Source organism: Lycium ferocissimum, chromosome 6 (assembly GCF_029784015.1).
Source record: "Lycium ferocissimum isolate CSIRO_LF1 chromosome 6, AGI_CSIRO_Lferr_CH_V1, whole genome shotgun sequence".
Classification (NCBI taxonomy): domain Eukaryota; kingdom Viridiplantae; phylum Streptophyta; class Magnoliopsida; order Solanales; family Solanaceae; genus Lycium; species Lycium ferocissimum.
The window spans coordinates 73,303,340-73,317,698 of NC_081347.1; the positions used below are offsets into that span (position 1 = coordinate 73,303,340).

At 31.5% G+C, this 14,359-nt stretch overlaps 1 protein-coding gene and 1 long non-coding RNA gene across 4 annotated transcripts; one reads left to right on the forward strand and one right to left on the reverse strand.

Moving 5' to 3' along the window:
* The first annotated feature begins 43 nt into the window (after positions 1-43).
* Positions 44-6,288, forward strand: LOC132060393 (very-long-chain (3R)-3-hydroxyacyl-CoA dehydratase PASTICCINO 2-like). 3 transcript variants are annotated; one of them, XM_059453437.1, is made up of 10 exons: positions 44-99; positions 223-310; positions 1,403-1,514; positions 2,666-2,684; positions 2,783-2,871; positions 2,951-3,004; positions 4,489-4,559; positions 5,163-5,244; positions 5,843-5,943; positions 6,108-6,288. In XM_059453437.1, exons 2-10 carry the CDS (start codon positions 240-242, stop codon positions 6,172-6,174), a joined length of 666 nt encoding a protein of 221 aa, XP_059309420.1. In that variant the 5' UTR covers positions 44-99; positions 223-239; the 3' UTR covers positions 6,175-6,288. The 3 variants fall into 3 exon arrangements, with proteins under 3 accessions (XP_059309420.1, XP_059309421.1, XP_059309419.1); XM_059453436.1 differs by having other exon boundaries at positions 55-310; XM_059453438.1 differs by lacking the exon at positions 2,666-2,684 and having other exon boundaries at positions 52-310; positions 1,403-1,530; positions 2,780-2,871.
* LOC132060395 (uncharacterized) lies at positions 1,346-2,876 on the reverse strand. The gene is made up of 2 exons (XR_009415928.1): positions 2,780-2,876; positions 1,346-1,530 (listed from the first exon to the last, which is right to left on the reverse strand). It is a non-coding gene; the product is annotated as an uncharacterized LOC132060395 (long non-coding RNA).
* Positions 6,289-14,359: the final 8,071 nt, after the last annotated feature.

Below are 14,359 nucleotides of genomic sequence, written 5' to 3' on the forward strand. Positions count from 1 at the left end.
TTTTGTCGTTTTCTCACTGTTTTCACATCGACATTAATAAGGTTGCCTAATTTTGAATGAAAAAATGTGTCAGCTGAGCGTTTGACAGTTGATCTGAATGTAGTTCATCTACTCACCTACAATGATTAATTACTCATTATTATATTTACCTGTCTTCTTCAAATACCTTATTGGGTTTTTATTCTCTCTGTTACTTCTAAACTGTGTTACATAATTTTGAAGCTTCTTGGTGTTCTTCAATGGCTGGAGTTTTATCGGCTCTTAGACGTATTTACCTCACTCTTTATAATTGGACTGTCTTTTTTGGATGGTAAACTTTAATACCCACCTCTTATTTTTCTTTCCATCTTCTTGCATCTCCTTTTTTTTTTTTCAGTTAGGCTGATAACGGCGAATTTATGATTTAAACTTTATGAGTTTAATTTTTAATGTTGTTAGTATTAAAGATTCAATTTTCAAGGTTCTTGGTATTGAATCCATCGTATTTTTCAAATTATGGGTTCAAGACTTATTATTTTTTACAATTTTAATAATTTTTTACGCATAATATTATTAGATGGTAAAGTTCAATATTCACTCTCTTATTTTTCTTTCCATCTTCTTGTATATCTATTTTTTAAGGCCGATTTAAGATTCAAGATTTAATTTTTAAGGTTCTTAGCATTGAAGGCATTGTATTTTTCAAATTTTGGTTCAGACCTACCATTTGCTGCAGTTTTAAAAAAAATTTACGCATAAATTTATGCTCCGCTATACGTTGGATGGTAAAGTTCAATACCCACTGCTTATTTTTTGTAATCTTGTTGCATCTCTATTTTTTTTTCTTAGTCACCTTAGGATTTAAACTTTATGGATTTATTTTTTAAGGTTCTTAGCACTAAAGATTTAAACTTTAAAGCTTCAATTTTTAAGTTTCTTAGCATTAAAGATTTAAACTTTGTAGGTTCAATTTGTATGGTTCTTGGCATTGAAAATTTATAAATCTATGGATTCAATTTTTAAGGTTCTTAGCGTTACAGATTTAAACTTTATAGATTTAATTTTTAAGGTTCTTAGCATTAAATATTTAAACTTTAAAGATTAAGGTTTCTTAGTATTGAACTTATTGTATTTTTTCAAATTATGGGTTTAGACCTACCATTTATTGCAATTTAATGAAATTTGACACATAAATTTATGTTCTGCGCTACATTGGCACCTGAGTGTAGTTAAACTTTTGATAAAATGGGTTTGAATATAGTGGTTATGGTTACAAAGATATGAATCTTTTTGGGACTGAAATATAGTTGATTGATTTGTTTTGTTTTTTTCATTGTAAGTTGATTGTAGATCTGAGATCTCTCTGTTGTTCTACTCTTTTTTTTTTTTTTTCAATTTTAATTTGGGTAATTGGAAATTTCAGGTTTCAAGTATTTTATCTTGCTGTGAAAACTCTGAAAGAGTCTGGGCATGAACATGTCTATGATGCTGTCGAAAAGCCTCTTCTTTTAGCTCAAACCGCCGCCATTTTAGAGGTAAATCCCACCAAGACTATGTTTTAATAATGTAAATAAAAATAATAGCTGATTTTTTTTTTTTTTTTGTGTGTGTGTGTGTGTGTGTGGGGGGGGGGGGGGGGGTTGGAATGCTCTTTTCTGTATAAATGTTGGGTATGATAGTATATGATTAGTTGATAGATGTGGTTGATGATAAATGAAATTCTAGTCATTTACATTTATGATTCAGTTTACCTAAAAAGGTTGAATCTTTAAGAGATATGAGGAACATCTGTTTTAGGAAATTTCACCAATTAGATCTCTTTTCATATTCAAAGATGTTGGTTCAAATGTGGCAATTTTTTTGAAGGAATGTAGCTGAAAGTTGTTGAGGTAGTTGACACTCTTACCTCTCCTTTCCCATCACCCTTAGAATGAGTTAGTATGGGCAGAACATTCAGTTAAATTTAGTGTTGCTAAAATCTTTTTCTTTTTTAATCCCAAAAGATACTTTTTTTTTTCACTGAATTTTTTGGTTGAATGTGTACATAATGAACTACAGAATCTTAGTGGAAAAATAAACTCTAAAAGATGATACTCCTCCCTCTATCCCAAAATACTTGCACTTTTTGCCTCTCGAAATTTTTGCTCTATGAACTTTGACCAATATTTTAAGATGTATTTTTTCACCATATTTATATAAGACTTGCAACTTATGGTACATTTCGTATAGTTTTCAAATATCTAAATTTTATTTTAAAATGTTTAACTAATATAATCCAATTTAGCTCTGAAAATTAGTCAAATTGACTCTCGAGAAGCGAAACATGACATGTATTTTGGGACGGAGGGAGTACCTCCTTTTGTAAGATCTATCTAATGAATTGCTTTTCCTTCTAAAGATTAATAATAATTACTTAATTCTAATGTGTATTTTCATTTTTAAAGAAGTTTTAGAATGTTTCATTGGTTTTTGCTGCTACTGGTATTGCATAAAGTCCTAGTTGCAACTCACGTACAGCTGGTTGTTTGTGCTGTCTCCATCCTCTTATGATATGCTAATGGATTTTCTTAATATATGTTGAACAGTGATTTTAATATATTTGTTTGTATGGTGTTACTATCATCAAATGAATGTGACCAGGATGCTAACATGTTAATTTTCTTTTTTCACATGAACGGCGGAACAGATACTTCATGGTTTAGTGGGTAAGTTTACTTGATCCCAAGCCTAAATACGCATAAAGAGAAGATTTTGTGGTTAAACTAAAGTAATAATCTATTTTTGTTCATTCGCCTTTAACTAGGTTTGGTAAGATCTCCAGTATCAGCAACTCTTCCACAGATAGGTTCAAGATTATATGTAACTTGGGGTATTCTATGGAGTTTCCCTGAGGTTAGCTTGATAATTTTCCTCGAATTTCTACATGACAATATAAAAGTATTTTTACTAACAACTTGGCTTGTTGATGCAGCTCCGGTCTCATATTCTTGTTAGTTCACTGGTGATTAGCTGGTCTATAACGGAGGTGAGCTTGCTTATTTATAAGCTTCAAGCTTTATTTATGTTGTGATGTTTATTTATAGTAACTTGAGCTTTCAAGTTTCCTGACAATAACTGCAATTGTTAGAGCATCAATTTATTAATCAAAAAGAAAGAAAAAAATCAGTTCTCTTACCAGATATGCTCTTCTCTAGACTTTATTTCCACCACACCTTGTTGCAGTGAAAACCTCTTGTTATAATAACAATTAAAACAGATCGAAGATACCTCGGAATATAGATGGAGAAAACATTATTAACGGTGCCTTGATTCTGTTTATTCTTTTCTTTTGATAAAGATTGATTCTGTTTATTTTTTATGTCATGTCGTAGTATGCAGCTGAGCAACACCTTTTTTCTTCAAATTAACCATTAGCATTAATATTTCCGCACATTTTTTCTAGTCTTATACTATAAGTTTATATTAAGATTGATTTCTCAATGATTTGACACTCAAATGATTATGATATCGAGCTTTATTGGGCAAATGAAAAGATATAGATTCTTTATACCTTGTATGCTTTTCTTTTTAACACCTTGTATGCATTTATTTCTACCTCTAGGAGGATTTGACAGTTCATGATTATAAGATTGATAAAATACCCTCAATCTTAGTTCATGGCTTGATTGTTTTTGCTTGCAATCTTAGTTTAATTTGGTGTTATCAACACAGGATAAAGATATTAGCCTTTATCTTCTGTATACGGTGCGGAATCTAGTGAAACTTCAAGTCTCTTAAGATCTGAGGCTGAATTGGTTAGCAACAAGTGCGAGGTTGGTGAGGAAGGCAGGTGGGAGATACGTAAGATTTAACCGTTCCAATCATCCTTCCGGAGGATCCTATCGCAAGATTAATTATTTTTAAGCAAGTTCTATTTGTTCTCAATGAGATGCCCATGGGGATAAATAATCAGTCTCTTCAAATAGAGTGACAACCAAGAGATTTTTTCAAAGAGAGAGATAAGGAGAAATGGGAAGAGAGCAGAGGAGAGGGTAGAGAGCTATCTCACAGATGAGCGAGTTAGCTTAACTATACTTGTCTTTTGCTTTTCCTTTCTGTATTGGTAAGGGCCAACATGAATGTTGAAAGGAACAATTTCCCATTAAAGTGTCCTTGTGCTTTCTGAAATTGTTAAACCGGATGACCGTTAAATTATTTAGAAATACTCTATAGTCTATACCAGGGATAATAGTAGATAATCAGGTGACGGTTTGCTTGATGCATTTATTTTTTCTGCAGCCAAATAGTCCACTAAATTATCTTAATATAACAAAGTTACCCATCCCTTTCTTTCTATTCACTAATCTCTCTCTGCGACCAAGGGCCGCTTTTGTTATTAACAATGCCATTTCATGACTGCTTAAGTTAACTGATCATAGTCATATCTAAATAATGTGTTGATAGTTTGTATCAACTCATGGTTAAGCAACATATTGATTATTGGTATATTCTTCTCTGTTCAAACTTCAGATCATCCGATATTCATTTTTCGGGACAAAAGAGGCATTTGGCTCTGCACCTTCCTGGCTCTTGTGGCTAAGGTATGACCCTTTAACTTTGTTAGCCTGATAAATGAGATGAACCACCTGCGTTTCTTATCAAATGACCACACAAAAGAAACTATCATTTTGATAGAGCAACAAATTTTTCACAAGTGCATCATTTATGGGAATATCAAATGCTATCTTAATTATAATGTTCTATATAGCAAGGGCGGATGCAGAGGGGTGCAAGGGGGTTCAATTCGTTGGAAAATTATACTATGTAAATAGGACAAAAATTATTTTTGTTGCATATGTATAAGTTATTGAATCCCCTCGGCATAAGATATTTTTTGAATGAATTTCTGGCTCCGCCATTCCTATATAGAGAGGGCGAACAATGCCATTATAGATGATCAAGAAGGGAACGGAATGTAAAATAAGTGACGATTTAAGGGGAAAGAAAAGAAAAAGTAATTGAGATGGGTTCACAAGTGCATCATATATGGGACTAAAATGCAAACCTTTATATAAATAGACAGCCCATCAGATTCGTGCCCATTTTCTCTTCTCTAGTAGTGGCAATTACCTTCTCTGGCAGGTTCTTTTCAGTTTGATTTGCACCTCAAAGCTGAAGTTCGGGTATTGATTTTCTTCGTGTAGGTATAGTACCTTCTTGTTGCTGTATCCAAGTGGCATCACAAGTGAAGTTGGTTTAATATACAGCGCTCTGCCTTACATCAAGGTACTTACTAAAACAACATGTCTCTCTTTCGACTCATAGCCTCATACAGAATAAGTCATTTACTAAAAACATCATTAAGTTTCTGAAGAGTTTGAGAAGCACTTTTTTCCTTTGAATATTTTCTGTCATATTTGGTTTTGCAAAATAAGTTGGAAATTTTGCCTAAACAAGTAATGATCACAAATGATTTTTTGTGTAGTATAAACACTTTGTTGTATCCATAGACTTCCAATAGTGCCCTGTTCCCCTCCTGTCTTGAGATCAAAACAGATTTGTTTTATAGTTTTTATCATGGCATCTCAGAGACACTTGTGTATAAATTTCTGCAACTATATATATATATATATCTAGTTTATTGGGCTGTTGCCACCACTTCTGATTGTCCTGCGTACAGTCCAACCACTTTATAACGCCGTCGTTTGTCCAAATATCTTTTGGCTGCTATAGCGAAATGCTGTTATAGAGAACATATAATATAACACAACATGAAATATCTGCTCCCATGAAAACTTTGGTCATTATAGAGAAATGTTATTATAGAGATGTCTAACTGTATATGCATAGTTTATCTTCTAATCTTAACTAATTTTTTTTCTAGGAATCTGGGAAGTATTCTCTTAGGATGCCAAACAAATGGAACTACTCTTTCGATTACTATTATGCAGGACTTGTTGCACTCGGTATCTATGTCCCAGGCAAGTATATTTTAGCTACAATTCTCTTCTTCTAAGCCTTAAACGTCGCTCTTTTTGTTAACCTTTTACCCTTCCGTGTGAACAAATCCAAAGATAATATATGGCATGACTGACCATGTTTTCTGATTTAGATTTTGATTACTTTGCTATATTTGGAATTGCAGGCAGTCCCCACATGTATGGTTACATGCTTGGACAGAGAAAGAAAGCTCTCTCCAAATCGAAAAAGGAGTAGATTCAATCGAAATGTAGCTGTTGGTGATTGTATTTGTGCTAGTGATTTAATCTGAATCAATGTATTGCACTCTGTTCAATTTATTCTTATTAATTTCAACAATAGAACAATTTGAATTTCTCTGCTAAAAATCAAGTGGATCACTTACAATTGGTGAGTTTTCACTAGAATTAAACAAGGGATTGATAAGCTATATTTCTCGGACTCTTAAAAAATGTTGCGCACCCATGTCAGATCCTCCGAAAATAATCTATTTTTGGAGGATCCGATATGCACCTTTCAACATTACTGAAGAGTCTGCACAACATAGTTGATAAGTAGTACTCCGTCCTCCAATATGTTTGTGACGACTTTTAAGAAAGCTTCAAACTTTTAATTTTTTGACCATGTGTTTGAACTTAGAATCTTTAAATTTTTTGAAATAAAATTTACATATTTGAAAACTACGTAAAAAGTACTACAAGTCACAATAATTAATAATTTAAAATAGTTAAAAGACATGAAAAAATTACGGTCAGTGTCAAACAAAATTGCAAAATTGGACAAAATTGCCAAAGTGTTATACTCCCTCTGTTTCAATTTATGTGAATCTATTTCTTTTTTAGTCCGTGTCAAAATGAATGACTTTTTTCTTAATTTGGAAATAAATTCACTTTATGAATGATTTACAGCCACACAAATATTCAAGACTTATTTTGAACCACAAGTTTCAAAAGTCTTTCCTCTTTCTTAAATGTCGTGTCCAGTCAAATGGGTTCATATAAATTGAAACAGAGGGAGTATATATTACACTAAAGTTTTTGCTAGACAACTGTTTTAGTACATTTTTTTGTGTGGAATACCTATCACCGTCAAAGGCACTGTTCTTTAATTTTTGCCCCTCAAATTGGTGGTCTTTTAGTTTTTATTCTCTGCTAAAGATTCCTTAATTTTGAATTCGAATCTCCGCTTAGTCAAAAATTAAAAAGAAAAATCGCAAGATATAAGTACGAATTCGCAAGGCGAGTTTCTTTAAACTACGCAGCAAGGCAAAGCTTTAAAATTCTGCGATCGGGCAAACAAACTCTTGCCTTAAGAGGGGGGGGGGGGGGGGGGGGGGGGGGGGGGGTAGAGTTTGCTTCAGGTATGGCTAAACTCTTCCTTAAGGCAAAGATTTTTTTGTCTTATGCTTGAAGGTAGAGGTTTGCATTAAGGCAAAAAAAAAAAAAAAAAAAAAAAGTGAAATACAGTGAAACGCAGCGAAATACAGAGAAATACAAAACATGTTAGAGTAAATTTAGGCTCTATTTTTGGAACATAGTTTTTTTTTTAAAATTCTGAAAGAAAAAATAGGCTATATTTTTGGAACATAATATTCTTTTCCTTTTTAAATAGTAAGTCAAATTAAATCAACCATATTTCACATAAATGACTGAAGAGTAAAATCAGGCCCTATTTATGGAACAGTTTTTTTTTTTTTTTTAAATTATGGGATTCAATTCAAAACTTCCCATAAATCACGCATAACGGTTGTTCTTCGATAAAAGCTTACGAATCTCTCTCAACTTATCACAATCAAAACTTTTTGAATTCAAAAACCACTAAAGATCTAAAAATTTCTAAATACAGAAAAATATACGCTGAAATATAATGAAATATGGTTGACTGTCTAAGAAATATAAAGTTGTAGTATGTGTATATACAATGAAATATATCAGCAACTGTTTCATAAATTAGAAATACAAAATGCAGAAATACATTGGAATACAGCGAAATACAAAAGTCATGAAAACAAAGTGTAGTAAAAATAGGCTCTATATTTGGAACATTCACTATATTTACACCAAAAAAAGATAAATACATTGAAATACAGCGAAATAATATACTAAAATATACTGAAAATTAGATATACTGTTTGTTAATACACAAAAATACCTTTGAAATATCTTTGAAACATTTTATCAACCACTTGGTAGGCATGAAGCTCCACAACTCTCATCAATGGTGTTCTCATGGGAAAGAAACGAGTCGTCTCAGATTGCTACAAAAAGAACATTATCTGGAGATTGCCTTACATTTGAAGCTGGAGCTACTAGAAGGAGTGGTGGCATATCATAACAGTCAGATTGAAAAATCTAGAAAGCCTTGACATCTGCTCAAGCCAAGTTTTTGCAGCTTCAAATTCTAGATGAAGCTTTGTCCTTACTTTTGGGTATGAGCTACAAAGAACGAGATGCCAAGAGAGTGTTGCGCATGAACAATCAAGTAGTAGAAAGTGTTGTTGATTTTCGGAGATAATGAACAAAGACTTTCAATTGGACTAGTTAATAAAGCTTCACTCCCTCGTCCTTCACCGTTGTAGAGCTCTTTTTTTCGTTGACCATGGCTGCTGCTACTACTATAGGATTCTTTTGATTTTTAAGAGAAAATGAGATCTAGGGTAGGTGATGGAACAGAGTGGGAAAGAGAGGTGAGGGAGAAAATAAATTTGGTAGGTGAGAGAAAATCTAGGAGATGGAACGAAGAGAGAAAGAGGGGTTAGGGAGAAAATAGATTTGATACGTGAGAGAAAAATATTTAAAAAAAAGAAGAAGAAGATTGTAGGTAAGTGAGAGAGAGGTACCTTATTTTTAGGGAAATATACTGTAGTTATAAAAACAAGTTATAGATGGTAAATTGATAAATAATTAAGCTACCAAAAATAATAATAAAAAAAGTTAGCTATTACTAATAAATAAGTCTTAGAAGTAGTTATGGGCTGTAAATTTATATATATATTATTCAATTGAAATTTCGCAAAACTTTGGCTTAAGGCCTAACTTTTTCCAGAATAGGCCTAATTTTGCTACGAAACTCTGCTTTGCGAAATTCCTTTTTTTTTTTTTAATTGAGCCGGGGTTTGAACCCAAGACCTCGGGGTATTAAGTGAATGACAAAAATTAAAGACCGCCAATTTGAGGGACAAAAATTAAAGGCCAGTGCCTTTGAAGGACAACCGTGCAAATGACCCCATTTAGTAACCTTTTTTTTGCGTGGATTGGCCTTCATTTGGGATGGTATTTAATTTTTGTCCTTCAAATTGGTAGTCTTTAATTTTTCCCTCTAATAATTGCGGGTTCAGATTCAAACCACATTTCGATTAAAAAAAAAAAAAAGGGGGGGGGGGGGGTGGGAATTTTCGCAAAGGCGAGTTTTGCGACAAAACTCTGCCTTTAGGCCAAAATTCTGCCTTAAAGCAGAGTTTTGCCTTCAAAACTCTACCTTGCCAATTTTTTTTAATTTTTTATTGAGCAGGAGTTCGAACCCGAAACTAAGAAATTTTTAGCAAAGCAAAAATTAAAGACCACCAGAGATAAAAATTAAAGACCACCCCAACGAAGGACAATCCGGCAAATTGCCCTTTAGTAACTCAAATAAAAGCCCAAATCAAACCATATGCATTTTCATTATATTACTATGTAGTATTCGTTTTATGAATTTTCATTATTTTTACAGTTTGGTTAAACCGTATTTTAGCATACTGCCATGACTTAATTCACATTTCTTTTCCCGAACCAAACCAAAAAGGTTGACTCTTATTGGTTTGACTTGGTTTATCGATTTAAGAAAAACGACATATTTAGCTTGGTTTGGGTTTTAAATAAAAAAATCAAACAAATCCAACTTGTCATTACAAAAAATGAGTAATTTGCGGAGGTTGAAAGTTACAATTTATGAAGGTTTTAACCTCCGCTATTTGCTAAAGAAGGCTAAAACCTCTGCGAATTGTAACTTTCAACCTTCACAATTTACCCAATTTTTTATAGTGTGTGTACACTCCTACGATCGATTATGTAAACAATTCACACTATTAATGTATAAAGTTAAACTTTATACGTGATTTTGTTGGCATTCACATTAAAGCAGAAAATCGAATACAGCAGTTGATTAATCTGACTTTTTTTTTTTTGAAGCTGACAGAGTACTTAAAATATTCAACATGTTTGACTTCTGATTAGAAGAATGATGAACACGTATATTAAATCAAAGTTCTATCAATAATACCTTAGAAAGAAAAATGCAATTCCTTTTCTTAGACTTTCCAGATTCTTGGTTTTGTCTTTGCTTACACCTTTCTTTATCACAGCTTTTTAAACGTGTGAAATATACCTTTCGTACCCACCATAGAATATAATGTCTTCTTTTTCACACCATCTTGATTGAAAATAAACTTTCATTTTTTTTTTCATCCTTAACTAGAGGTCTCGAATTTAAGTCTTGAATATAAAATTATCTTTATTATGGAGCACTTTACCCCTAAATATGGACTCCAGGAACAAATGTGAATTTAATCGGGCCCAATAACGAATACTGAACACCAGACTGAAAAAGAAAAAAAAAAGAAAAAAACACTACAAGAAAAAAAATTGACAACAAAATTATTTTTGTTATCATAGATTGATTATTGTTGCAAAAAGTACTTTTGACAACAATTTTTTTTTTGTTCATGACTTTTCCCAACTTTGTTATCAGAATAACGTCGTGCAACAACTTTTTTTTTTGTTGCCAAAATTAATTTTTGCAACAATAATCAATACTATGACAACAAAATTAAATTCTCTAGCAACAAAAAAGTTCATTTACCAACAATAAAACTAAGTTGTTGCCAAATATGAAATTTTTTGTTGTCATTTTTATACTTTCTTCCAATGAAACTTCCATTTTCTATCTCTCATTTATTCTGATCCATTTATTCCTTCAATTAAAACTTGTATTATAACGCTCTTGATGCCCTTTTTATCATAATACTTAATAAAAAAAAAAATTGAAATTGAATTTAAGATCTATGTATCGCACGACGATGCAAAAATATGTAAATAACCAGATCAATCAAAAGGTTACGACAAGTAACTTTATTTAATAGCACCGATTAGTAACCTAAAATGGATGGTATAAATAACTTGCTAAATGGATTAAATCACACTGATGATGTAAAAAACTTATTATATTAGCAGCAGAGACGAATTTATGTAGAAAAATGGGGTCACGTGAACCCATGATCACTCGATTAAATTCGATATATTATGTGTATAATTCTGAAAATATATCTAATATTAACTAAAGAACACATGATCAAACCAGGCAAGTGGAGCACTGATTAGGGCTGGGTTTTATTCCTCAAAGTCGAGGGATCCAATCTGACGTGCTACACTTTTTTATTATTTCTAAACCCTTTTCTTCTTTAGTTGTAATTTACACAAAAGGCAAAAAATATTTTCCATTTTTATATTATTTCTAATTAATTTTTTTTCTTTATTTCGTAAAGTTCCAATTTTTTTCTTTGTATGAGCTGATATTTCCTCTTTTGTAGCTATGCATCTCTATGATGTCATTGTGATTATAAAACAACTTACTTCATTAAAAAATGTAATTAATTATCTTTTGCTTGCCAAGTTGATGTATTAATGAATTTTATATGTTATCTTAAAAGCAATTGTGAACTCATTCTCTTGAAATCCTGGATTCGCCTCTGATTAGCGATTATGTACATAACATAAATCCTTTGTAATTTTAAATGGTTAAGTTATGTGCATTGAAAGTGTTAAAGATTATTTACACCATCAGTAACTTTGACATACTATATATAACAGGTTATTTTTTATAGTAGAGATTTACATGTTATTGCCTTATAAACTATCTAATGGTGTAAGTAACTTTTTTTTACCTTTCTTAAATTGCAAAAAGAAAATGTTTGTTAGCTTTTATTTAAATTTAGTTGACATGATGTTCCTAGCTCCTTTTTGTTTATTTTTTCCTATTATTATGAATTTAAACCACGGATTAATATTTTTTCCATCTCTAAAGTTAGAGCTTTTACAATTTTAAGTTTCAAGCTTTTCACTTTGAAAACGAAAATGCATTTATTGGAAACATTTGACTTTGACTGTTGGATAAAGCTGAAATGTGATGTTGTGTGTTTAACCAGCACTAATAAGTGACCATCCACCAGCTGTGCTTGTTTGGAATTACTTACTTTGGTCTTATACTCATAGTTATTATTGTTTAATATCACGTGGAAAAAGTAAACTGCTTATGCATAATTATAAATTAATACTATCCAATTTCACGTCCCAAAAGATTAATTAAAATTATGAGCAAAGTTTGAGCATGGTGCGAGCTCTATAGTGTAAAGTACTCGTTTACTGCAGCTTATTATGAACTTATAACTAAAATAAGTTGTGATTGATCAAATCAAATAGTAGGAGTAATTATAAGTTAAAGAGATTAAAAAGTAAACTACTTGTGCATTTTAAGAGCCCGTTTGGATTGGGCTTTATAAGTTCTTTATAAATTTGTTTTCGATTTTTCGAGTGTTTGGGTAAACTTAAAAATCATTTTATACTTAAAATAAAAAAAAAATAATTAGGCGTTAAATTTTCATTTATAAAAAAGAACTTTATAAAAAAAAAATAAGTTGGGCAAACAACTTATAAGCTGCTTAAAATAAGCCCATCCAAACAGGCTCTAAATTAATACTAGTATATATAATTCACGTCCCAGAAGATTATGATTATATTTGCCAAAAAAGGAAAAAAATTATGATTATAAGCAAAATTTGAGCATGGTGCAAGCTCAACAGTGTAAAGTACTCGTTTACTGCATGCCGCTTTAAGTTAGTCACTATAAGAGTAACTATGAGGTAAAAGGCTCAACTATACCAATAAACTTAACGAAATGACTTACATGTGCCACTCGTTACACAATACGTTTCATTAATCATTAACGGAATCCCAACTTATCTAATTAGTACCAGATTTTGACCTCGTTAAGTTCAGTAGCATATTTAAGTTTTTTTTTTTTTTTTTTCAAGCCAACACCACATCTCAACCAATGTAACACCCCAAATCCCATCATGAATACACTTGCCTCTTAATTTACACAATACTTTTGGCTGATAAAAAGCAGACACAAAAACAATACAATATTTTTGAATAGTTCAACTAACAAAGCTTAAAAGGAACTTTGGTCCGTTTATTTTAACTCGTAGGATAATCCATATATTTCATATATTAATGTACGCATGAAGGTTCGTAGAATTAAAACGTTAGAGCTTATAGAAAAAATAGCGACTTTTCAACGTGATGTTATATAGGTCTAAGAATCTTGTTGTTGTATGTGTGTTGAACCATATGAGGTCAAACAGACACTGTAGATATTCTAGCAGTTGCAGAGGTTCTTCTTTTTCATCTTTTTGGGACCCTTGGCCTCAGTAATGGAGAGACAATGGAATAGACTGAAAAAGAAAGGCTGTCTTTTTTTTTTCTTCTTTTACCTTTGGTTCTCATCTAGGGACCCCAAACCAAAACAAACAAAAATAATAGCAAGGGAATATATAAGAGGCTAGACTGAGTTTGATAGGAGTGACGGAGTCAAGATTTTTATTGAGACATCTCTCCATTTTAATTTATGTAATATAGTTTGATTAGACACGGAGTTGAAGAAAGGAAGGAAGACTTTTGAAACTTATGATCTAAAACAACTCATAGATATGTGTGTGGCTATAGTTTATTTCATTAAGAGTAAAATGAGAAGTTTTCTCATTCTTTTTGGGACAAACTAAAAAAGAAAGTGTATCACATAAATTGAGACAGAGAGAGTAATAAAGTTAAGCATACAATAGAAGTCGGAGATTCAACATACAATTAAAAACTGATAGTATAAAAAAATTGTGCCATCAAATTACTCAAAAGATAATTATGTGTAAATCTTCATAAAGAGTGGATTGTGAGATGAGTTTAAGTTATATATATCGTTATACCCATTATTAGGTCATTCAAATGATATTTTTAGGTAAGCATCTTTAAATTTAATAAGTTATATAATCATTAGTGTATGAAAATGTTTACAATGTAATAAGGTGGTATTTACATGTTATGAGAGATAGCATGTTTTATTTTCAAGATCATATACCTTTATTTTTAAGAGATTTACCCATCGATATCTGTTGAATGACATGATAGATGATGTACCAGAGTATATTTTTTATTAAAACGGTCAACTAGTTTATCAATATGGCCGAAGTATACACTACCTATATACTTTGGCTATATATGTTATGTATAAGTATGTATAAGATATGTATATTTAGTATAAGGTGTACCTTTTGGCTGTATATGTTGTGTATAGGTACGTATAGTATATGTATATTCAGTATAAAATAAAATCT